The 25,265-nt window shown below is 47.7% G+C and overlaps 1 protein-coding gene across 7 annotated transcripts; it reads left to right on the top strand.

The window, feature by feature from the left end:
* The first annotated feature begins 1,955 nt into the window (after nucleotides 1-1,955).
* On the top strand, nucleotides 1,956-24,930 carry Exosc10 (exosome component 10). 7 transcript variants are annotated; one of them, XM_027947557.2, is made up of 25 exons: nucleotides 1,965-2,175; nucleotides 3,758-3,894; nucleotides 5,033-5,156; nucleotides 6,984-7,088; nucleotides 7,636-7,801; nucleotides 7,986-8,100; nucleotides 9,318-9,393; nucleotides 9,589-9,699; nucleotides 9,960-10,103; nucleotides 10,525-10,715; nucleotides 12,047-12,203; nucleotides 12,368-12,516; nucleotides 12,956-13,006; nucleotides 14,150-14,261; nucleotides 15,985-16,035; nucleotides 16,170-16,248; nucleotides 16,351-16,457; nucleotides 18,675-18,770; nucleotides 19,001-19,075; nucleotides 20,246-20,333; nucleotides 21,359-21,432; nucleotides 22,351-22,513; nucleotides 23,104-23,165; nucleotides 24,081-24,157; nucleotides 24,792-24,930. In XM_027947557.2, exons 1-25 carry the CDS (start codon nucleotides 2,065-2,067, stop codon nucleotides 24,820-24,822), a joined length of 2,652 nt encoding a protein of 883 aa, XP_027803358.2. In that variant the 5' UTR covers nucleotides 1,965-2,064; the 3' UTR covers nucleotides 24,823-24,930. The 7 variants fall into 7 exon arrangements, with proteins under 7 accessions (XP_027803360.2, XP_027803363.2, XP_027803361.2 ...); XM_071617345.1 differs by lacking the exon at nucleotides 1,965-2,175 and adding an exon at nucleotides 2,408-2,960; XM_027947558.2 differs by lacking the exon at nucleotides 20,246-20,333 and having other exon boundaries at nucleotides 1,960-2,175; nucleotides 22,311-22,513.
* Nucleotides 24,931-25,265: the final 335 nt, after the last annotated feature.

Raw genomic sequence — 25,265 nt, 5'->3', positions numbered from 1 at the left:
GAAGATCGCAAGTTCAAAGCCAGCCTCAGCAAATTAGTGAGCTGTAAGAGATTCAGTGAAACCCTTTCCCAAAACGAAAAAATAATAAAGGGCTGGGGATGTGGCTCAGTGGTAAAGTGCCCCTGGATTTAATCCTTCATACCACCCCACCCCCGCCAAAAAAAAAATCTAACCCTCAATCACAAATGGTTTCATGTAATCCTATGTGACTGGAGGACGCAGAAAAGAATGACAAGATCCTCGCATTCATCAGCTTTCATAAACCAGGGCCTTAGAACTAAGAGGCAATATAATCAAAACTGGAGAGGGGCACAGTGGTGCACACCTGTAATCCTAGCAGTTCAGGAGGCTGAGACAGGAGGATCGTGAGTTCAAAGCCAGCCTCAGCAAAAGTGACCCTCTACGCAACTCAGTGAGACCCTGTCTCTAAATAAAATACAAAATAGGGTTGGGGATGTGGCTCAGTGGTCCTGTGCCCCTGGATTCAATCCCCAGTACCAAAAAAAGAAGGAGGAGGAGGAGGCTACGGCTGGGCTGGGAATGTAGCCCAGTGACAGAACCCTTGCTTGGTATGTGTGAGGCCCTGTACCATCCATCCATGCCCAACACCAAAAAAAAAAAGAATCAAGGCTATAGTGGCAAAAGACTGAGTTTCAAATCTCAACTCTATCTCACACTACGTGTGTGATTTGGGACAAGTTATTTAATTTTTCTATGCTTGCTTGCTTTGTGATACTGAGGATTGAACCCAGGGGCACTTACCACTGAGCCACTCTCCCTGTCCTCAGATTCACCTAATACAGCCTACCCTACCTTAAACATGCTGGGAACATCTACATTAATTAGCCCACAGTTGGGCAAAATCCACTCACACAAAGCCTATTTTATAACAAAGCACAGGAAATCTCACGTCAGTTTTTTTTTTTTTTTTTTCATTATTAACCTTCATTAATTAATGCTTAACACCAAGCAAAACACGGTGAGATAGAAAGACACATATGGTCCACATTCTCTACTATCAGAATCTAGTGAATTATACAAGATGGTACGTAATTGAGCACTAAATTTTACAGATCATACTAAGAGTTTTGCATGTAGTTTTTAAAATTTGTTTATTCTAATTAGTTATACATGACAGCAGAATGCTCTTCGATTCACTGTACCAACATCATTCTAAATGGAGAAAAATTGGAAGCATTCCCACTAAAGACTGGAACAAGACGGGATGCCCTCTTTCACCAATTCTATTCAACATAGTTCTTGAAGCTCTAGCTAGAGCAATTAGACAGTTGAAAGAAATTAAAGGGATGTGAATAGGAAAAGAAAAACTCGAACTATCATTATTTGCCAATGACATGATTCTATACTTAGAAGATCCAAAAAACGCCACCAAAAAACTTCTAGAATTAATAAACGAATTCAGCAAAGTAGCAGGATATAAAATCAATACCCATAAATCAAATGCATTTCTATACACCAGTGATGAATCCTCTAAAAGAGAAATTAGGGAAACTACCTCATTCACAATAGCCTCCAAAAAAAAAACAAAACTCAATTTTTAAAAAGAGGTGAAAGACCTCTACAAACTACAGAACACTAAAGAAAGAAATTGAAGACTTTAGAAGATGGAAAGATATGTCATTTTTTTAGTAACTGAAAATGAAAAACAGAATGGTTGTATGGCTGTGATTTCATACGGACATAAAATGGGGAAGTTCTTAAGTTGAACAATCATAAGTGAAGGCCAAGGGAAAAGACACGATGCCTCAGGGGTGGGAGTAACTGCAGGCGCTGGTCTCGCGATGAGGGCGGAAGGGAACCAGAGGTTGACGGGAGCTGGCTTTAAATGCAAGAACTGAGTCCTCCGGTCCCGCCCAGGATCACAAGGTTGCTGGGATGATACACGGTAAGGTTATAGGAGTACGTGAACGCGCCTACGAGACTCGACACTCCAGCTCAAGCTCCCGCCAGCCCGTGCTCCTGGACCGGGGCCCCTGCGCACGCGTAGAGCGCTAGCTGCGCGTCAGCGGCACTCTCGCGAGAAGAGCCTTGCGGGCCAGGAAGATGGCGCCCCCCAGTCCCCGGGAGCCCAAGTCCCCGTCGGCCACTGGTGCCACCAAGCCCGACAGTGACATGGTGCTGCCGGGCTTCCCGGACGCGGACAGCTTCGTGAAGGTGGGTTCGCCGGCAGCCGCGCTCCCTGGCTGGGGCGGGAGGAGGCCGCGGGCCTGGGGAACAGCCGCGCGCCGCAGCGGAGCCCGACGGGGACCTGGCCGCGAACTCCGGCGCCTGGGACGCCGCTCGCTGTGAGCCCACGCGGCCCGGGGGCGGAGCGCTGGCTGCTCGTCGCGGGGAGGGCCTCTGGGCCCCCGGCCGGCTCCCGGGCTCGGCCGCGCTGCGCCTTCCGCACGGGCCCGCGGCCCCCTCGGAGGTGCCGCCTCGTCACCCCAGCATCCTTGCCCCAGAGCCGGGGCGCAGTATGAGGCCCTCCCTGTGGGCATGCGGGGCTCCTTGGAGTTACTTGTGTAGCGGCTCAAGTGGGAGCCGACCTCCGGCCAGGCTTAGGCCTTAGGGTGGCCCTTTCCGAGCCGCGGCACTGCCAGCCCGGCAAGTTTGCCACGGGGCCTGCGGTCCCCGCTCCGCCGTCTGACCTGCGGTACCGTCCACTGCACTTCCTGGCCCCAGCAGGCCCCGAACCGCGAGGTGTGGTCCCGGGCGTCACCCACTACCACACCGCGACTTAATTTCCACCTCCTTTCTCATTTTTTGGCTGGCGGGAGACGTTTGTACACAAAACTGACATTTGGCCTACACGCGCCCGCCTCCTTTGTCAGTGAAGGGTCATTTCTCCTTACCCAAGAGTTTCAGTAGAGTGCTGCTTGGTAGTCACTGAGCCAGTTGTAAATCGGTCATCGAGCGAGTCTGGAGGACGCTTGTATTGATGTTAGGTGTTTGTCAAGGTAAAAACACAGAAGCACAGTAAATCTTGTATAGAGCACATGGATTTGAACTTGGGTAATAATAGCATTGATGTGCCAGGTGCTGTGGGAGGTGATTTTATTAACTCACTCAATCCTCACAGCAACTTGTGGGGTAGATACTTTTTATTATGCCCATTTTTCTGAGGAAGAAACCAAGGTCCAAATAAGTGGAATAACTTAACCAAAATCACAAATCATAGATGGTGGAGCCAAGATCAAACCTGGTCCATTTTAAATATGTTATTTTTTGTCTTTGGTCAGCAAGAGTCCACATACAAGATTATGTAGCCTAGTGACGTCACAGCTGTCTTAGTGTGTGTATACTGGTCTGTGTGATGGTGAAATCACCTAACGACGCAGAGGGACACATGACTTTATATGGCTTTGTGTTGTTTTGTTTTTGCAGTACTAGGGATTGAACCCTGGGCCTCACAGTGCTAGGCAGGCTTTCTACCACTGAGCTATATCCCAGCCTTTGTATGTGTATGTGTTTTGTCACACACACACACACACACACACACACACACCCGCCCCAGTCTTTCAGGAACATTGGCTCCAAACTGGGTTCTTTGGTTCATTGAATTCTCATGGCCCAGAACAGGACTCGGGGTAGAGTGGCACCAAGTGGGTTATTCATTATGCAGATAAGATTGGATGCCTATCACTTCTCTTGAGTACTGGTACAACATGCTGTATGGGCAGATCTTCCAACAGGGACTTGCTGAGCAAATGCTGATCTGTGTTTTAAATGTGCTGTATCTTTGGGGTTTTGACAGTTCGCTCTTGGATCAGTGGTGGCAGTCACGAAGGCATCTGGAGGCTTACCACAGTTTGGTGATGAGTATGATTTTTATCGTAGTTTTCCTGGCTTCCAGGCATTTTGTGAGACACAGGGAGACAGGTTGCTTCAATGGTGAGTACTGTGTATTTTCTTGTATTAATGAAAGAAATGAAAACAAAGAGATGGATAATTTTTTTCTGAAATTTGTTTCTCCCCAATCATAATTTTGTGCACTATAAACAACGATGAAGGGCTGGGGATGTGGCTCAAGCGGTAGCGCGCTCGCCTGGCATGGGTGCGGCCCGGGTTCGATCCACAGCACCACATACAAACAAAGATGTTATGTCTGCCGAAAACTAAAAAGTGAATATTAAAATAATTCTCTCTCTCTCTCTCTCTTTAAAAAAAAAAGAGTGAAGGTTGACTTGACTCCAGTCCTCACACCAGTATTAAAAATAAATAAATAAATAAATAAACAACGATGAAATGTGAAAATGACACAGTATATTTTCATTAGGGAAATAATTTTTAGTGTGTGTGGTGCTGGAGATTGAACCCCGGGGCCTCATGCATGTCAGGCAGATGCTTTACCACTGAGCTCCATTACCAGCCTTTTTTTCAATTTTATTTTATTTTGAAATAGGGTGTTACTGACTTGCATAGGCCAGCCTTGAACTTGTTCTGTCTCAGACTTCTGAGTAGCTAGAATTACAATTGTGCACCATTGCACACAGCTTAGTTTAACTTTTAAAAAATATATCAACTTTTGCACTTTTAGGCAGCAGATCTTTTTGAATTAATATGGAACTTGAAAATCAGTGTATTAGGACAGATAATACATAAACATTAATTTTGTTTAACTGTTGTGTGAAAAATTAGAAAAACTCACATTTGCCATGTTAAAACAATAAACACAGCATACATTATTAATATAGTATCATGTGACTGGGCGCAATGGCACATGCCTGGAATCCCGGCGGCTCAGGAGACTGTAGCAGGAGGATTCCGAGTTCAAAGCTAGCCTCAGCAAAAGCAAGGTGCTAAGCAACTCAGTGAGACCCTGTCTCTAAATAAAATACAAAATAGGGCTGGGGATGTGGCTCAGTGGTTGAGTGCCCCTGAGTTCAATCCCCAGTGTGTACACACACACACACACACACACACACACATATAAATATATATAATCATGTGTAAGAAGCTTTGAGATAAGTTTCTCCTTCAAATCATGAGATAAAGATGCACAGACTGACCTTGGCTTTCCTCTCCTTAGCATGAGTAGGGTGATGCAGTACCATGGGTGTCGCAGCAACATTAAGGATCGGAACAAGGTGACTGAGCTGGAGGACAAGTTTGATTTATTAGTGGACACCAATGACGTGATTCTGGAGAGAGTGGTGAGTACTTTGCCAGACACTTCACTGACAAATGAAGAGTGTTTTATGAAAGCAAGGAGTAACCCAGGCACCTTAGAAAATGAAAAGGAAGTGAGTTTAGCATTTGGTACAGGTAATAACTTCTCCTTCTGATAATTGGCATCTTTTTCTTCAAAAATAACAACAGTTGTCTTTAAAATATCACTGGCTTTAAAAAAAGAAAGAAAAAATCACTCCCTGGGGAAGCCTCTTTGTTTTTTTTTTAAATGTCTATGAATCCATTTTTCTGATTTGCAAATTCTGTTTGTATTACAAGAGAGGCAGCCTCTGTACCAGCCCAGCCAAAATTTAGTTCTTTATTGTTGTTTTTCACAATCTACCTCTAAGACCCCAACCTGCAGAATTGAAAGGAGATTCATATCTATCTAGGTCACTATCAATTTATTTCAAAAAACACAGGAGAGCATTATTTATAGAAATACTCACAGATCATCCAAGTAAGTCTAACCTTCAACTAGTGACAGCCCTGGAGATATTGACATCCTGCTCTCCTGTCCCAGGAGGTCATCTCTTCCCAGCCTAAATGCCCACAATCTTTTAGAGGAGTCTCATGTTTTATGACTTTAGGTCCTGCCATACTGTCATCTGTCACGTGGGTGCATTTCTTTTAATAGTGCACAATCTGATTTTCCACACCTGTTTGTACACACTAGACAGGCTACCGTTATTCTCATTCTAACTAGTGTACTTCCCCTGGCACTCACCACGGCCCTGCACTGGGAACAAAACCCAGGGTTGTGTGCATGCTAGGCAAGTGCTATACCACTGAGCTACACCCTACACCTATACGTCTTTATTTAACAGACACAGTCTTCTATTTTTATTTTAGTGGCCACATTACATTTGAAATCATATTTGGACATTCAGCCAAGTTCATAGTTATAGAGGGTCAATCAGGTCAGGAGTTAGTAATTACTGCCCTACCTGTCTGTGAACATATAATGCTTCAGTTGCTTGGTATAACTCCCTAATCACCCCACCTCTCACACAGTAATGCACATTTGTGTGTGTGTATTCGCATGTGTGTGTGCATGGAGGGTGTAAGGCAAGTGCTCTACTTCTGAACCACAACCCCAACTCCCTAACTTTACCACTGAGCTACATCATCAACGTTTTTTGGTTTGGTTTGGTTTGGTACTGAGAATTGAACTCAGGGGTACTCAACCACTGAGCCATGTCCCCACCCCATTTTTATATTTTATTTAGAGATAAGTTCTTGCTGTGTTGCTAAGTGCCTCGCTAAGTTGCTGAGGCTGACTTTGAACTCGCAATCCTTCTGCCTCAGCCTCCCAAGCTGCTGGGATTATAAGTATGCGCCACTGCACCTGGCCATCATCAACCTTTTTTACTTTAAAAAAAATGTCTCTGGGCTAGGATTGTGGCTTAGTGGTAGAGCACTTGCCTAGTATATCTGAGGTACCTGGGTTCAATCCTCAGCACCACATAAAAATAAATAAATAAGATAAAGGTATTGTGTCCATCTATAACTAAATAAAAAAATTTTTAAAAGTTTCACTAAGTTGCTAAGGCTGGCCTCAAGCTTGTGATCCTTCTGCCTATACCTCCCAAGTTGCTTGGATTATAGGTGTGCACTGTGGCCAAAAAAAAAGGTTATTTTTTGATTGACAAATAAAAACTGCATATACTTAAGGTATGTTTTCATATGTGCATTGATATGTACATATTCTCTCACATAATTCTGCAAATAAATTTCTTAAAAATGTCAGGGAATTAACTTTGCTAACCTCAAAAAAGAAGATACTAACCTAATATCTCATTTGCTCTTAGGGTATTTTGCTGGATGAAGCATCAGGTGTGAATAAGCATCAACAACCTGTCCTCCCTGCAGGACTACAGGTCCCCAAAACAATAGTGTCCAGCTGGAACCGGAAGGTGAGGGCATCTTTTCAGTTTTGACGAGGGCCTTCGTGGAAGCTTTTCCATAAGGCTCTCGCCCACTCGAATGTGTACTTCTGACTTGCTGGGCAGAGCTGGCACTGCCTCATTTAGCTTGTTCTCATAAATATACAGAGCCTGACTCCACCCCTTCCACTTTGCACTCCTAGTCTCCCATGCACAGACATTCTAAATGAAATGAGTAGCTCTCAAAATGTTTTTATCTCCTTGGAAGACCATCAACTGGAATTTACTTTTTATTTTTATTTTTTTTCCTGGTACTAAAGATTGAATGCAGGGGATGTACTACCACTGAGCTGCACCCCTAGTCCTTTTTATCTGTTATTAAAATTGTAAGATAGGATCTTACAAAGTTGCCAAGGCTAGCCTTAAACTTAGGATCCTCCTCAGGATCAACCTTCCTCTTGCCTCAGCCTCCCAAGTCACTGGCATTATAAGCATGCACTACCATGCCTGGTTATAGTTTGCTTTTCTAACTCATCAGGTTGCTGTGGCATAAGACATTTGTATGCATTGATCACAGGCAGGAGAATATGGCAGGAAAACAAAATCTGAAACTTTTCGACTACTTCATGCAAAAAACATTATCCGACCTCAACTCAAGTTTCGAGAGAAGATTGACAATTCCAACACTCCGTTTCTTCCTAAGATCTTCGTCAAGCCCAATGCTCAGAAGCCGCTCCCTCCACGTGAGTATTGCACGTGCTGCTGTGTGTGAATCTTCTCTTCCGTCTGATGCCAAAGGCAGCAAAGGGGTGAAGTTCTCTCTGCCTTCCTTTCTTCAGAGGGAGTCAGTGATACCCAGAAAGCTAGAAAAGACCTTAAGGTGTGTGTCCCTTTGTGATGGTGTTTTTGTCATGCTTGGGTCTCCAGCTCTTTCTAAAGAACGGCGGGAACGCCCCCAGGACCGTCCTGAGGACTTGGATGTACCCCCTGCCCTGGCGGATTTCATCCATCAGCAGCGAACCCAGCAGGTTGAGCAGGACATGTAAGAGATTGCCTGTGTCTAAACCTTCTACTCAAATTTTTGCTTCATTTTCACTTGGTTTCACTTTTATAAAATGTGTATGTGAAAAAGTCAAACAGGTGGTTTTTGCCTCATTCTCACACAAATATTAGCAACTGAGCATCCTGTTTGTGTTCATAGAGACCAACACAGCACTGTCCCAGGTAACCCTCACCAGGTACCAAGCAGTGGCAGGTACTCTAGCTCCCATTTGCTATGATATTAGAGATGCTGACTTCCCCGAGACTAGAACTGTAAACCCCCATTTTCTTCAAGTTGCCTTTCCCCCATGCTGCCCTGCTTTTTCACAGGAGGGATTCACCTTAAGGTGAGGCAAAGAATAGGGTTGTTCACTGGCAGCATTAGCATGTTGCGAAAACTTCACTTCAAATAGATAAATGGGCAGGAATGCTGCTTAGTGGCAGTGTGTGCCTCGCATGTGCAAGGCCCTGGGTTCAGTCTCCAGCATCAAAAACACAGCAAGAAGGTGCACACTTATAGTTCCAGCTACTTGGGAGGGTCACTTGAGCCCCTGAGCTTGAAACCAGCCCAGGCAACATAAAAAAGATCCCATCTCAAAAAAGGGAGAGAGAATAGACATATGGACTTTGGCATAATGAAGTTGGCTTTGGCCTCTTTCTCACACATAGCCAGGGGCTGTTTACATTCATTCCTTGCCCCCTCTCTGCACTATGAGGCCAGACTAAGTGCTGGAGAAATAGAGGGGATGAAAGGTAACTCTGCCCTCAAACTCACCACAGGCTTGGGGTGTTTATGCAAATACATGAGAGAAGAAGGGAAAAAACATTTAGCCCATGGTCAACCAGAATATTTGCCCCGCTCTCTCTCAACTTCATCAGTTTATTTTTCCAAACCATAAGGAATTATGTATTTTTCATTTTTGTGTCATCTACAACACCAACCATCCAGTGTTTGCAAGAAAGTACTCACATGTTGGTCAAGTCTCGATTCTTCAACGCTCCCTGAAGAAACAGACAAATTGTCCTGTGGTCAGGGCCATCACACATTGCCTTATTTATTTGATGCTCATGAATTATCACTGCACCAATGATGCTTTTGCAAAGGGAAGGTAGTTTCACAATGCTTGGTTCTCACTTGTTTTTACATGTAGTATCAGAACAGCTTTTCCTTTGACTGATGGAATTAATCAAATGGTTTCTTTTTGTTTTATTGATTAGGTTTGCACATCCTTATCAATATGAACTAGATCACTTCACACCCCCAGAGTCAGTGCTTCAGAAGCCACAACCCCAGGTTAGTGCCCAGTTATAGTGGTGTCAGAGGGTCCTGGGAAGAAGAGTCAAAGCAGATTATTTGATCTAATTTTGACTTTCCTTTAATAAGTTTAAAGTAGGGAGTTTAGGCCACTGCTTGGACTCATAGTTTGCTTGGTATTTTAGTGAGGGTGGTTTTAATATTCTTTTCTTTTTCTCACTGTACTTGCTCCAGTTGTACAGACCTGTAGAAGAAACACCCTGCCATTTTGTATCCTCCCTGGACAAACTTGTGGAACTCAACGAAAAACTCTTGAATTGTCAAGAATTTGCTGTAGACTTAGAGGTATCTGTAATTGACCCTTGAGTGAAATTTTACATTTTCGGGAATTTACATTTTAGGAAATTAGCACAAATTTTAATGGAATTTTTTGCTGCTGTATAATTGATTTCAAAATTGGTGGAGGAGGAGCTGGGGCATAACTCAGTGGTAGAGCACATGCTGATTAGCATTCCTCAGCACCAAATATAAGTTAATAGATAAAACAGTTGGTAAAGGAAAGGCTAGCGGATACCATCCTCCCGTCCCCTCCCTCTCTGTCTTAGCACCACTCTTACAGGAGCTTCCTGGGACTCACCTGCCTGATGCAGATTTCCACCCGAACAGAAGACTTCATCGTGGACACCCTGGAGCTTCGCAGTGACATGTATATCCTCAACGAGAGCCTCACAGACCCAGCTATCGTTAAGGTCAGCCGGCCCTCTCCAGCTCCAGCATGTGAGGTGGGGTTGCAGTCTTTCACCTAGAGCACACGGTTAAAAGAAATCGTGTCATTTCCTGCCCTGCACATGCTAACTGCTTGTCTCTAGCTTGCTGCCACTTGGAGCCATAAAGGTCATGTTATCGGCTGCATCCAAGAGCCTAATCCATCAGGATTGCGTGGACTTGAGGACTTGCTTAGAGCCAATAGAGCTGCTTCAGCCTGTAACCTTGTATAATAGAAGTACAGACAAAGGCTGGGCCCCAAATTAAAGGAAGCATTTAAAACCATATGCATCTTCATCTCCAGGCTGGCCTCCAATCCCAGGCGCTGATGGCCTTGAGGCAGCTTTGTCTTCAGAGACAAGGGGCTTCTGCTGGTGTATCACATGGCGTTGGTTTTGTTTTCAGGTCTTCCATGGTGCCGATTCCGACATTGAGTGGCTACAGAAAGACTTTGGGCTATACGTAGTGAACATGTTTGATACCCACCAGGCAGCACGCCTTCTTAACCTGGGCAGGCACTCGCTCGATCACCTGCTGAAACTCTACTGCAACGTGGAATCAAACAAGCAGTACCAGCTAGCTGACTGGAGGATACGGTTAGTTTGCACCTGGCAGGAAGTGTGGGTGGCAAGAGCCAGGCCTGGGGTCCACTAACCTCTTGCCGGGAAGAATATGTTCAGGTTACTGCTTTATTTCAAATGAGTGTATTAGACTTTTCCTGGGAGTTTTTTGCAACACAAAAGCAATAGAAAAGTTTAGGATGGAGATGTAGAGTTTATGTCAGGTTGGTTGTTACACTCTGCTTCTTGGAAGTAGTGATTGAAAAAAGAAGCATGCCTTGTCATTATTGACCACTGCCAGTCCGCCTTGTTTGCAACTCTGCTGGCTCTAGCAGGGATGAGTTATCTCCTGAGGTGTGAGAGAAGGCTCAGGTGCGCAGTTGATTTAGTAGCACAGGGTTGTAGCAGTTTTACCCTGCTTTCTGGAAACCACAGCCCCAAGTTTGATCATGGCTGGCTACCTCCCTGAGGTACCGTGCCTTGTAAGATGCCTCTGAGCTTCTCTCCATTTCAACATATGTGAATTTCTAAATATTAACCAAATTTATTTGGACCAACAAAGTTCACATATGGGGGCTGGGGATGTGGCTCAAGCGGTAGCGCGCTCGTCTGGCATGCGTGCGGCCCGGGTTCAATCCTCAGCACCACATACAAACAAAAGATGTTGTGTCTGCCGAAAACTAAAAAATAAATATTAAAATCTAAAAAAAAAAAAGTTCATATATGGTCTGGTGATGGCATCACCTGTAATTCCAGCTACTTAGGAGGCTGAGGTAAGAGGATACAATTTAGTAAGGCCCTGTCTCAAAAAATAAAAGGGCTAGGGATATGGCTTGGTGGTTAAGTATCCCTTGGTTCAATCTCCAGGACAAAAAAATATATATTTAAAAAGACTATTAGGTTCAGGAGGACATACAGCTGGAGAGTCACCTTAGGGCTGCCTCCCTTTCCACCTGACTGTTAAAGTAAAGGTATGTCATATTAAGATGCAGGAAATGAGGCTGGGCACAGTGGCACACACCTGTAATCCAGCAGCTCAGGAGGCTGAGGCAGGAGGATCACAAGTTCAATGCCAGCTTCAGCAACTTAGGCCCTAAGCAACTTAGTGAGACCCTATCTCTAAATAAAATACAAAAAAGAGCTGGGGATGTATATGGCTTAGTGGTTAAGTGTCCCTGGGTTCAATTCCTAGTACCAAAAAAAAAAAAAACCAATGCAAGAAATGTTGGTATGACCATAATAACTGGCTTTAAAAGACTCTTTGAAACCAGAAGGGTTCAAGAAAGCCCTAGCATCCGGTGAGTAGACAGAGTGGATTGCTGTCCCTGGGGCAGTAATCAGAACCAAGCCCTGTGTTTCAATTCTAGCCCTCTGCCTGAAGAAATGCTCAGCTATGCCCGGGACGACACCCATTACTTGCTCTACATCTACGACAGAATGAGGGTAGAGCTGTGGGAGCGAGGTGGAGACCAGCCCGTCCAGTTGCAGGTGGTGTGGCAGCGGAGCAGGGACATCTGCCTCAAGGTACAGCCTCACCAGGCCCACACAAGCCCCACAGTCAGCGCTCACTTCTGATTAGGATCTAGTTCTCACTTTTGTTCTTCACATCTGTGAAAAGAGCCAAACATTTTCAAGAGCCCAGGGCACAATTTTCAATCTATTGATCTTGCATATTTAACATTCTGTAGAAATTTGTCAAACCTATCTTCACTGATGAGTCCTACCTTGAACTGTATCGGAAGCAAAAGAAGCATCTCAACTCGCAGCAGTTGACAGCTTTCCAGCTGCTTTTTGCCTGGAGGGATAAAACAGCTCGAAGGGAGGATGAAAGTTACGGGTAAGGGAATCCAGAGTCCTTTAATCCTTTCTTCTAGGCCAGGCTTGTCTGACAGGAAAGGGACTTTGTAGCCCTGGGATGGAACCCAGGAGCACTCCACAATACTAAGCTACATCCACAGCAGTCTTTATTTACTCTTTTGAGACAGGTTCTCGCCAAGTTGCCCAGGTGGCCTTGCATTCACCCTGCTTCAGCCCCACGGGTCTGAAGGGGTGTGATGTGAGCCTCCACATCCACCTGGACTTTTTTTTTTTTTTTTCTTTCTTTTTTTTTTTTCTTTCTTCTACTGTGAAGGCTGGTTTTTGCCTCTGTGTTATAGCTGTGTGTGTGTGTGTGTTTTGCACATGCTGGGCAAGCACTCTGCCCCTGTGTCATGTCCCCAGCATCAAATAGAACTTACTAGCTGAATTTTTATGTTATCCCATGTGTTCTATTCCAGATACGTACTGCCGAACCACATGATGCTGAAGATAGCCGAAGAACTGCCTAAGTGAGTCTGGGCTTGTGAATGTGTTCCAACTGTCTCAGACCACGTGTCCTTCAGAGTTGGGCTTCTTGATTACTCTAACGCAAAGCTATTTACTCAGATTAGTGTACTAAATTCAGAAGGTAGCAAGTCCAAGAAATGGAAAATTACTGCCCAAGAGCTGCCATGTAAGAACTAAAACTTCTAAACTGGAATGTTTTAATAATTATGTCTTACGTTGTGTTTGAGTCTCTGGCAGCTACAGCAGCCACTTACAGAGAAAGAAAAAAATCTGATTTTCTCAGCTGTACTTTCTTCCAAACTAACACCTCATAGCCGGTCATGGTGGCATACACCTGTAATCCCAGCTACTCAGAAGGCTGAGGCAGGAGGATCACAATTTCTAGGTCAGCCTGAGCAACTTAGCCAGATTCTAAGCAACTTAGCAAGACCCTTTCTCAAAATAAAACATAACACATGAGGCGTGGGGTTCAATTCTCAGCACCACATAAAAATTAATAAATAAAATAAAGGTATTATGTCTGTCTACAACTAAATAATATATTTTTAAAAACTTTAAAAGTGGCAGATGCTGGGGATGTGGCTCAATGGTTAAACAACCGTGGATTCAATCCCTGATAACCAAAAAAAAAAAAAAAAAAAAGACCTCATGTTTTTAGGTTTTTTTGTGTTGTTGTTGTTTTGTTTTATACAAGGATTGAACCTAGGAACACTTTACCACTGAGCCACATCCCCAGACCTTTTTATTTTGTATTTTAAGACAGGGTCTTACTAAGTTGCTTAGGGTCTCAGCCTCTTAAATTGCTGGGATTATATATAGTTGTGCACCATGTGCCTGCAAGACCTCATGATTTTGAGCATTTTGTAATGTCACTTGAAGTATGAGTAAGAATCAGAATCCAATCTGTTGCTCATCCTGTAGAGCTGAGAACCAGCAGTGCCAGGGTGTCTGTTTCCAGCTCTCCCGTGTGTGGACTCAGGCCAGAGAGGGCCTAATGTAAGCATTGGCCTGGCTGCCTTCCTGTCATCTCTCTTCTGGTTCTTTAGCTTAGCCATGGACCCTGGCTTTTCCCAGTCATTATTCTCTTGGGAAGTCACTAAGGATTGTTTCTAAAGTGAGTTGAGCATGTTCTCCCTTGTCTTCAGGGAACCGCAGGGCATCATAGCTTGCTGCAACCCAGTACCGCCTCTTGTACGACAGCAGATCAATGAAATGCATCTTTTAATCCAGCAGGCTCGAGAGATGCCCCTGCTCAAGGTAAGAATCCCAACTCAACAGGTTGTTCATCCTGCTAACTCTTGGAAGTAGGTGTGTCCTTTTGGATTTAGCTGCCTTTTTTTTTTTTTTTTTTTCATGTTTGTGGTGCTGGGGGTCAACCAGAACCTTACACATGCTAGAGAAGCACTCTACCACTGAACTTCACGCCCAACCTGTGCGTTACTTTATGATAGTCGAAAGATAAAATTCTTCCCAATACCACACATATTAAAAAGGAGCTAAAATTCATCCTGATCATTTTATGACATTACCTTTGCTGATCTGACAGCCAGTAGCATCTAGTGGCTGGGCTAATTAGCTGTTGTTGTAAGGCAGTTAATCTGGCAGAATGTGATGAGGTGAGGATCTCAGTACAGGGAGCTCATGTTGGAAGCCCAGCAATGGCCCAGATGTTAAGTCTTGAGAGTGCTCTGAGAGTGTGTGGTTGTCACGGAATGGAAAGAACAGATATAGGGGGTACCAGAACGAAAGATCAGAGGGACTTTGTAACAGGTGCCAGTTTTTCTTCAACATGAAGTATGTAGACCTGTTACCTAAACTGAATTTGGGGCCTGATGAAGGTGGAATCCAAGACCATTTTCTCCACATTCAAAACCTAGGTGATTGGGAAGGTAGGAAGTGGGAATTTAGGGCGAGGGTAGAGCTTGGTGGAAGAGCACTTGGCCAGCATGTGTAAGGCCCTGGGTTTCATCCCCAGCACAGAAAAAAAAAAAAAAACGAAAGAAAGAAAAAGGAAAAAAAATTGGAGATTCAGAAAAAGAATATATGTGAAGGAGAGGCTGAAGTTTAGACAGACTCGGGGAAAGTGACACGGCCCCTGCAACACAGGTATCCACAGGATGGTGAAGTGCAAAGTGCACAGGAGTAGGGACATGAGCATGTCTCGTGGGTCCTGGAGACATGACAGCATGTCTTGATTTGAGGCTTTTTGTTTCACCTTTTTTTTTTTTTTTTAATATTTATTTTTTAGATGTAGATGGACAATGGCTTTATTTTTATGCGGTGCTGAGGATCGAACCCGGGTCCCGCCCATGTTAGGCGAGCGCTCTACCGCTGAGCCACAATCCCAGCCCTTGTTTCACCTTCTTAATTGGCTTTACCTTCCATTATGTGGTTGGGCAGCAAATCATTCCATAAAACAGCATGCGTTCTCTTGGTTTATAATACTGGGACAGTTTTCAGTGTGTTGGCTCAGTAATAATAGCAGCATGTGATAGTTTTTTTTGAAAGATAATTGGCCCAGAAAGACTGAAAATCAAAGAAGAATCTGAGCATGAACACATTGGCACTTGTCATATTAAAATGTCTTTCTGGGGGTCAGGGGCTGTGGCTCATGGTCGAGTGGTTGCTTAGCAGGTACAAGGCCCTGGGTTCCATCCCCAGCACCTCAAGAAAGAATATAAATGTCTTTCTTAGCTCTGCAGTTTGTCTAAGTAGAGGGAGCCCCAGACTGCTACAGAAGACACTCTTGCAGGCTGTTTGGAATCTTTCCTGTGGTGCCTCATCGTGATAAAGAGCTCAGTTCTTTGATTGCACAATTCCTGAGCACCAGATATCTGTAGTGCCAGGCACTGGGAGGGATGAGGACGCAGCAGTCTTTCTGGGTTCTAGAGAAACACGTCCCCGGGAACCACAGTCTGCGGGGAGACGTGTCCTCAAGCTTATGCAGCCTCCCTCACTGCCCCTTGTCTTTCCTCCTTAGTCTGAAGCTGCAGCTGGAGTGAAGAAGAGCGGGCCGCTGCCCAGTGTCGAGGTGGAGTGTCATTGCCTCTGTCCCCGTGGTGGGTGGAGGGGACAGCCATCAGAGTCCATGTACACAAACCTTACGGGCCAGCTCCTGCTGCTTCCAAGATTTATGTGTGGCCTGCTGGTTTTGTTTTGATGCAGAGGTTGGAGAATGTTCTCTTTGGCCCTCATGACTGTTCCCATGCCACTCCAGATGGCTACCCAGTCACCCCCACTGCCAGTAAGTAGAAACCCCTGGGCTCAGGAAGAGTGGGGTTGGCACGGCTCAGAGCCACTCTGCTTCAGGCCACGGGCTTTGACCTTCCTGACTTCATGCGGCTAGGGTCTGTGCCAGCTCAGAAACAGTCGGACCTCTTCACTAACCAAAAAGAGGAGACCTTGCTGGATACCAAATGCCTTCTCGCCACAGCCGTCATCACATTGTTTAATGTGAGTAACAGGAAGCTCCGGTGAGGTGGAGGTGAGGTAGCTTTGTGGGTATTGTGGGGTTCGTCCAGCAGGCTGTCTGCCAGGAGCATTCACACACCCGGGAGACTAACACCAGAGTGAAACTGCAGCGGAAGGAGAGGTGCAGGGAGACAACGCTCCAGGGAGGTCATCTGCAGGACACGCCCAGGCTTCCCCTCAAGGGAAAGCTGCCCAGTAGGGGGGAGGGTGTGGCTGAGGTGACAGATGCAGCGCTTTCAGACACAGCCACCAACAGGGACTGTCCATCTCGATGTCTTGAGCAGGGGCATCTCTCAAGCCTACTGGATTAAAAGATGCATTTCATTGATCTGCTCAATCCCATGTTCCCACCTGACATAAACCCAGGCCAAATACCCAGCAGTGTCCCTAACACCTCCCTGAGGATGCCCAGTAGGATCACAGCCCTCTGTCAGGGCCAGAGCCAAAACCTCCTCCCTTGAACCAGCTTCTCTGCCATCTCCATCTTTCCAACTGCTCAGGACAAAACCCTCTGGCATCCAAGGCTCCTCCTTCCTGTCACCTGCCACATCCAACTCACTGTCTGTCTAATCAAATATGGAGTCTGTGCTGTGTGCACCTTCCTGCCTGTGCCCAGCACTGTACTCTCCAAGAAGAACAGACTTTGCCAATGGTTTGCACTGTGGTTCCTGAGAAGTGAGGTGCAGCCAAGGCAGGTCTGTGGAGTGGTCATAGCAGTTAGTGACACTGTTTTGGAGACTCCGTGTCACTCACCTGGGGAGGGCCCTGTTCCCAGAACATGTTGAGCTGTGACAGAGCCTTCCTGCTCACACCCCTGGGCTCCTTGTTTCCACCAGTGATTGGAGATCCAGGTTCCTCACAAAAGGAAGGCTGAGTACATGAGCTGGTCAGGATGGGTGAGTGTTCAAAAAACCAGAGATAAGAGCAGAACATGCAGGGGCAACTCTGGGCACCATAGCAGGTGGAGTACTGGGAACAAGAGATTTTTCAGAAAGAAAGAACTGAGAGAAGAATCTTGCCTGTTGGAAAGACAGTCATCAAGCTTGCCAAATGTTCAGATGACAAAAACTAAGTGGTATAGGAGGTTACAGGAGTAAATTTGTAGTCACCCCTTCATGCCAGAATGTTGGACAAAGCCAAGATGAAATGTCTCTTGTAAAATGTACTACCTTGAACTTCACTTCCTTTTTAACGTAATTACGTGAATTTAGATGGGATCTTGCTTTGGCAGCTCATGGGAAAAAAGTCATGCTGGGATGTAGCTCAGTTGCAGAGCACATGCTCAACCCTGGGTTCAGTTCCCAGCACTGCAGAAGAGGGCGGGGAAGCCTAGGAGCTTCAGTTGACCACAAGGTAGCATCAGCCGTCCGGAGGCTCAGCAGTGAGCATGAGCACAGACTCTAGGCTGCATTGACATGGAAGTGCTGTTTAGTCAGAAGGGGCTGTGGTCTCCCTTGACTCCGCAGAACAGGGAGCATAATTTAATTGATTTCCCATAAAGATCCATAATTACCTTTCCTATGTCAGTTAATACCTCCGGCCCGGCCTGCGGATGCACACCTGTAATCCTTGCAACTGGGGAGGCTGAGGCAGGAGCATCACAAGTTCAAAAGCCAGCCTCAGCAATTTAGCCAGACCTTGTCTCAAAAAAGTAAAGACTAGAGAGGGCTGGGGCTGGGGCTCAGCAATAGAGCGCTTGCCTTGCATGTGTGAGGCTTTGGGTTCGATCCTCAGCAACACATAAAAATAAACAAAAATAAAGATTAAAAAAAAAAACAGAGGACTAGAGATTTGGCTCAGTTGTAGAGGACCTCTGGGTCCAATCCCCAAGTACTACACAGAAAAAATGCCTTTAAGCTCTCGGGCCAGGCAGGTGTCGGGTTAAATCTTTGTCTTGCCGCTGCTAACCACAAGGCTCTGGAAGACTTCAGTAGCTGCTCCAAGCCTCAGTGAGAGGCTGCGAGACGAGAGCAGTACCTTGTGCCTCATAGGTTGTGGGGACACGGAGAACTTATCAAGTCAACAGATTAGTTTTGCAGCCCTATGAGGTGCTGTTACAGGCACAGGGCCTTGTACACAGGAAGGCTTAAGGACTAGCTGCTATTACTAATGTCACTGTTGTTCTTTTTCTCTTGTTTGCATCCTGATGTCACATATGGTCATGGTTATAAGTGATTGGAGTTTTGTCTGTCCCTATAGGAACCTACTGCTGAGGAAAATGGAAAGAGTCCATTAACAGTTGCTCAGAAAAAAGCCCAGAACATAATGGAGTCCTTTGAAAACCCATTTAGGATGGTGAGTCCTGGCCGTGTGTGCTCCCGGCTGGTGTGCCTTTTACCTGAAAAGAAATAGCGGATCTCTGGGGAGGGAAGCCTGTGAGTCCAGTGTGTCACTTGTCCTCAGCGTCCTGGCTGGGACTATGAGTTAAGGCCTTCTAAGTGACCCCAGCAACTGTCCTGTGAGCACCCTGACTGGGCCCACGTGCCATCTCCCAGCAGTTCCCACAACTGTCTCCCTTTCCACAGTTCCTGCCTTCGCTAGAGCACCGGGGCCACATCTCTCAGGCAGCAAAGCTCGATCCTTCCTCGAAGATCTATGAAGTAAGTGGATTCGGCACCTTTTCTAAGTGCAATTCACAAAGAAAGGGGACTTCTTAATTATTTAAACTAGGTTTCTGTTTTAGAGAGGTTCCATGTGGATGGGCTTGTGATCTTCTGTGGGTGCAAAAGCCCTTTCTGTCTAAGCATTGCTTCTAGGAAGAGAAGCTTCAAGAGGTAGACTTCAGGCAGAATTTCAGGCTCTCCAAAACACTTGGAAACCTTTTAAGAAACAGGTTTTGGACTGGTCTGTGGCTCCTGGCATGTGGGAGGCCGAGGTTCCATCCCCAGCATTGCAAGAAAAGATTTTGTCTTGTGGTGTTCGTAACTGAGATTTAAAATGTAAAAAGTGTGCACAGCATTAACGTGCAGCTTGATGCAGTTTTGCACTGTGTGTCACTCTCAGCTCTTAGAGCGCAGCTGAAGCTTTCAGACCCCCTGCCTCCACTGTTTGGTGTGTTTAGCAGCATTGTGAATACGAGCCCTTGTGCTGGGCCCCCGCCAGGGACACATTAACTGAAAGCCCCTTCTCCCTGCGGAAGCTCCACTCTCACAGCAAAGCCCAGGGCCCCCCTTGGCAGCACAGACGTCAGCAGGTGACTCCCTGACAGGTCTTGGCCGTGGTGCCGAGGGTCCACCTGCTGGTGTTGGAGTTGGGGGTCAGGTCAAGCTGTGCCTTCTCCCTTCTCCCTGCTAATTGTGGCATGAGCAGCTGTCTGTGCTTGCTGCCCTTGTGTGGCATCACCCAGATGTGTTCCAGCACCACAGCTGACAGCAGGTCACACAGAACAGCGGGACTTGCCTTGACTCCCAGCTCCACCACTCCCTGATCACGTCCCTCCCAAGGCACAGAGCCTCCCAGGCCTGTTCCCTTACCTCTGAAGGGATGGTGGTGACGGTAGCTCTGTCCCAGTGTGACGAAGGCATTGAAGGAGCTGCTGGGTGTGCAGCCTCTAGCCTAGCGCCGGGGATGCAGTTGCACTTTGTCCTTGTCAATAAGGATCTTATAAATAAAGGCCAGCAGGAAACTTGGTTTTTGTGTCCTTGGATGGGGAACTTCTGACTTGGAACGTGTGGCGCTGGTAGGTCAGCGTGCCCGCCCCTGCCTCGTGGAGGAGGCGCTCTGAGATGGCTGCGCTGGGAGTGTTTTTGCCTTGTCTGTTTTCATTATAGATCAGCAACCGTTGGAAGCTGGCCAGCCAGGTTCAGGTACAAAAAGAACCTAAAGAAACTGCCAAGAAGAAGGCAGCTGAGCAAACAGGTAGCCTCACTTCCTTGTAAACGCAGTGTTTGATAAGGACAGCCCTCGCACGTCAGGCAGTTGACTCAGTCGTTTCACAAAGTGTGAAAGAACAGTGACCACGACAGGCCCAGCCCTGCCTCAGGCAGCCTGCCTCGGCAGGATGGACAGTAGACAGCAAATGTGTGTTCTGGGGAAAGCCCGGAGGTGCCTGCGGGAGAGGCGAGGAAAGTGGTGCCTTCGCCACTGGGCCGTGGCTGGAGCAGGCAGCCTAACCAACGTGACATTGAGCCAAGTCCTGGAGCGATTAGGGGAGGAGGGTCTGGACCAACCTTGACCTCGCAGCGAGTCCCAGGGCCCAGGTGGCAGCTTCCTGAGCATTCTCAAGGAGTGCCAAGGCTGCCCATAGCAGCAGCACAGAGGCTGGGAAGAGGGACGGAAGACGGGACCCCAGGCAGGGCATGGGAAAGACCCGCTTTCACCCTGAGTGGGTTGGGAAGCAGCAGAGGGGCTTCTGTGTCGCAGGTCCCTCGGGCTGTCATGTTGCAGTGGGTTGTAGAGGGAAGGCGGGACCTGCTGGGAGACACCCAGGGACCAGGTGAGCAGGAGGGGAGGGGTTGTTTGGACCCCGATATGCCCCATAGCAGAAACTCAGCCTTTGGCAGTGAGTTGGATGTGGCAGGTGACAGGAAGGAGGAACCTTAGATGCCAGAGGGTTTTGTCCTGAGCAGTTGGAAAGATGAAGACAGCAGAGGAGTTGGTTCAAGAGAGGAGGTTTTGGTTTTGGTTCTGGCCCTGACAGAGGGCTGTGATCCTACCCGGCATCCTCAGGGAGGTGTCAGGGACACTGCTGGGTATTTGGCCTGGGTTTATGGGAGAGGAGCAGGCAGGTGGGAACATGGGATTGAGTGCCCAGGTGCAGGTGAGAAGATCAGCCAAGCTGAGCCCGCTGCAGGGGCCAGTGGGCAGGAGGGCAGCTGTGCTCACCCCCAGGGCTGGAGAGCTGGCTCCGGGTCGGCAGCTCCACGGACTGTTCTTTCTTGCAGCCGCCCGGGAACAGGCAAAGGAAGAGTACAAAGCCGCAGCGGAGCAGGCCACCTCTGTGCGCCAGCAGGCAGTGGTATGTGCTGGCTTCTCTTACCTGTGAGAAACAGGACGCCCTGTTGCGGTCAGGCTCTCCCTGATCATCTGAGGAGGGGTCCCCTGTGCATCAGAGGAAGTGGTGACTCCCGGCACCTTGGCTCCTCAGCTGGTGCCCGCCTCATCTCCCCTCAAGCAGGTTGATGCTGTCCTTTCCTTTAGATGGCGCCTCCTGCTACTGATAGCAAATCTGCCAGAAGGCCCTTCTGTGGGTGGCAGTGTGGCCCCGGGAAATGCTTCATTCTCACCACCCCCAGAGCACTCTGGAATTCTAACCCCTGCCTTTCTTAATGACTGACATTACTGTCCAGGTAGGAACTTGTTCCTGCTGGCACTAGCCAAGTGAGAGTGTCCTGAGGTGCCAGGCTGCTCATACCCAGCCATGGCCTCTCCCCCCCACCAAAGCCATGTTTATATGATACAGGCAGCTGAGTCCCCAGCTGATAGAGATTGAGCCTCCCAACCTGATCCAAATCTGAAATGCTCCCAAATCCAAACTCCCTGAGCAGGCACACGCCACCACAGGGGAACATTCCACACCTTCGAACCTTAGCTTGTGCCAAAAATCGTTTAGCATACTGTGTCCAGTCCCGTTGAGCTGTGTGCATAGGGGCATAGGAAGCACAGAAGAGGGCTGGGGGGACATGCCTGGAGCCCTCTGCAGTAGGCTCACTCCGTCTACTGCAGAAAAGAAAATGAAACAAATGATTCTGGTGTTTAGACTTGGGCCCCATCCTAAGGTGCCCCATCATGTAATGTGTAGATGTTCCCCCAGAAATCCAAACTCCACAACCTGTGGCCCAGGCATTTCTAGGCCCTCCTCACCTGTCACCGAAGCGGCAGGTCTTCCCCTCTCAGGCACTTCCTGCTTCCCTCCCTGGGTGTGCTCGCCCTGCAGCTAGAGCATGCTGCTAAGAAGAGAGAGCGAACAACAAGCGACCCGAGGACCCTGGAGCAGAAACAGGAGAAGAAACGACTCAGGACTTCCAAGAAGCCAAAGGACTCAGAAAAAGATTTTACCCCTTTTGACTACAGCCAGTCGGACTTCAAGGCTTTTGCTGGTGAGGACAGGACTGGGGCCCCACTCTGGGACATCTGGCCATTCGAGGTGGGAGGAAGCTGTCCAGTGAAGAAGGCACAGTTTAGGCACAGCAAGCCCTGCCCAGGACGTGGCCGTGGCCAGTGACCGCCAGAAGCCCCCTTCCCCAGAACTAGCTCTCAGCCCTCCGTGTGACTAATGGCTTCGTCCTTTCTCACAGTCACTTGTGCCCAGAACACACACACATACACACACTCACAGGTATTGTTGATTGAAAGCACCTGAAGCCCAAACTCCTGGCTCCCTCTAGCTGCCTCCAGGGCAACACAGCCCTTGGAGGAGCAAGAGAGCAGGACAGTCCACATGGGGACTTCATCAGGAGCCCCTGTCCCTGCCTATGGCGCTGGATCTTGATGTCAGAGGAGCCACCTGCCCCTAACAGCCTGGAAACAGGTCTGTGAGAACTAAGCCTGGTCTCAGCAGCAGCGATTGGAAACATTAACTTATGTCATCGCAAAGCAGGTGGCAGGCTGGCCGCCAGCAGTCTGAACCCCGGGCGGGCCCTGTCTTAAGCTCCTTGCCTCAGCGCTGGCCTCATCTCTTACCTTGCAGGAGACAGCAAACCCAAACCTTCCTCCCAGTTTGACCCCAGTAAGCAAGCCGTGTCTGGCAAGGTAAGGCCGCACCAGGAGCGCTGCGCTCCCCGCAGTCTTGGTTCAGCCCCTCTGCTGGGAGGGTGCTCCATCCAGCAGTCCTCTTCCTCTGTGGCTTCTCCTGCTCCTTCCTTCCGAGGGGAGACGGCACCTAGCAGCTGCTTCCGCCATTTTTTAAAAGTGGCTATAAAAGATGGCGCGCAGTTGTTTGTTGTCTTTTTTTTTTTTTTTGGTGGGGTGGGGGTTTACCCTGGATTGAATGAGGGCACTCAGCCACTGAGCCACCTCCCAACCCTATTTTGTATTTTATTTAGAAACAAGTCTCACTGAGTTGCTTAGTGTCTCTTGCTGAGACTGATTTTGAATTTGTGATCCTCCTCCTCCCTACTTCAGACTCCCATGCCACTGGGGTTACAGGCATGGCCCCCACCCAGCCTGGCATGCAGTTTTTCTCTTTGCAGCCATGGGAATTTTTTTTTTTTTTTTAACCCAGGGGCACCAGCCCTTGTTATATTTTATTTTGAGACAGTCTTGCTAAGTTGCTTAGGACTTCGTTAAGTGGCTAAGGTTGGCTTTGAACTCAAGATCCTCTAGCCTCAGCATTCCAAGCCACTGGGATTACAGGCGTGCACCACCGCGCCAGGTAGCCATGGGAACTCTAGCTTCAGGTCAGAAGCACCCCTTCGGGTGCCAGTGTGGCCAATGTGTACCCCCTGTGGGGTCCAGGCCCAGCGGGGCTGGCATGTGGGAGCAGGGCTGTGCAGAGCCTCCTGTTCCTGCCCTAGCTCTGTCTTGTGAAGTGCACAGGGGTGCCCACTGCTGGAAACCAGGGCTCACCCGTGTGCTGGGTACCCCCTCTCCCTAGCCATCTGAGTTAGGTGTTCTCCTCTGCTGGTCAAGGTTGTCCCCCACCTTCAACATCTCTTATCTTTTCAGAAGTGCTTTGCAGCCAAAAAACTGAAACAGTCAGTGGGAAACAAAAGCATGTCCTTTCCAACTGGAAAATCAGACAGGTATGTGGAAGTAGCCAGGCGCAGGCCCTGGAGCCCAGCAGGAAAGCACCCTCCCTGTTGCACTTGGGTACCTGCAGCAGAGCACAGCTCAGAGGGCTTTGTCTAGAAGAGCAGAGGCTTTCTCCACAGCCAGTCCTCTCTTTGTCACTTGAAAAACAGGAGGGGACGTGATTTGCTGTGTGCCACGTTTCATATGGCCACTTACTGCATCCCAGCATTCAGACCCCTTATTCTTTGCTCTTTCCTGTTTAGTTTCCTGAGGTCACCTCAGAACAAATATGTATGAAATTTTCTTAGGTCAGCCTGTTTCTTAGGAAAGAAAGAAAAAATCGGCAAATGTGGGTTGTCATTGCTGAAGAATGTTGTAGTTAAGAGCGTGAAATCCAGATGATACTAGAGCAGTACCTGAGGTTGGGCCCTGGCACAGGAAAAATTCTGCTCAGGGCCTTGGCCATTGCTGTGGGCCCCGCATTCTGCCCCCGCCACCCCACTGCCATCCAGCTCAGTCCCCAGGGCCCAAGCAAGCCATTCTTCAGTTCTGCCTTCTAGAAGGTTGTGTGTTGTATAAAGCAACTGAGACCCAACTGTCAGCCGCTCTGGAAGAAGTAACTCTGTTTTCCTACTGTCTCTGCAGAGGCTTTAGGTACAACTGGCCAAAGAGATAGTGCTGGAAGAGACCCTTGGGACCCCAGGGACTGGAAGCACCAAATGGTGGTGCTGCTTTTATATAAACGCATTTTTAAACCATTAAAACTAATTCCTTCTGGAAGAAAGCTGGTTCCTGACTCTTCTTTTGCTGCCATCGTAGCCCTGGCAGGAAGGACAGGCCCCGTCCCGTTCACACCACCACCCTCAGCTGTTCATGAGAGAGGAGAGTGCCCTGAAAGGTCACTGTGATTTCTAGAGAAAGCCAGAACCCCCAAGGGAGTAACACAGGAGAACAGCCTGTGACTCAAAAGAGTGAGGTGTTGCTCACCTTAGGAGGGTTCTGTGGGCCTCTGACCCCTGTCTGGGCTTTGGGATAATGTAGGTGAAGCTGTGGTACGCCGTTGCAAAGAGGGGCTGGAGTGCCCTGGAGCCAGTGTGGCTTCTGGAGAACTTGATCTCT

The sequence above is a fragment of the Marmota flaviventris genome, chromosome 10 (genome assembly GCF_047511675.1).
Source record: "Marmota flaviventris isolate mMarFla1 chromosome 10, mMarFla1.hap1, whole genome shotgun sequence".
NCBI lineage: Eukaryota > Metazoa > Chordata > Mammalia > Rodentia > Sciuridae > Marmota > Marmota flaviventris.
The sequence above is the reverse complement of the archived record's forward strand: the minus strand, read 5'-3'. Positions and strand labels throughout refer to the sequence as shown.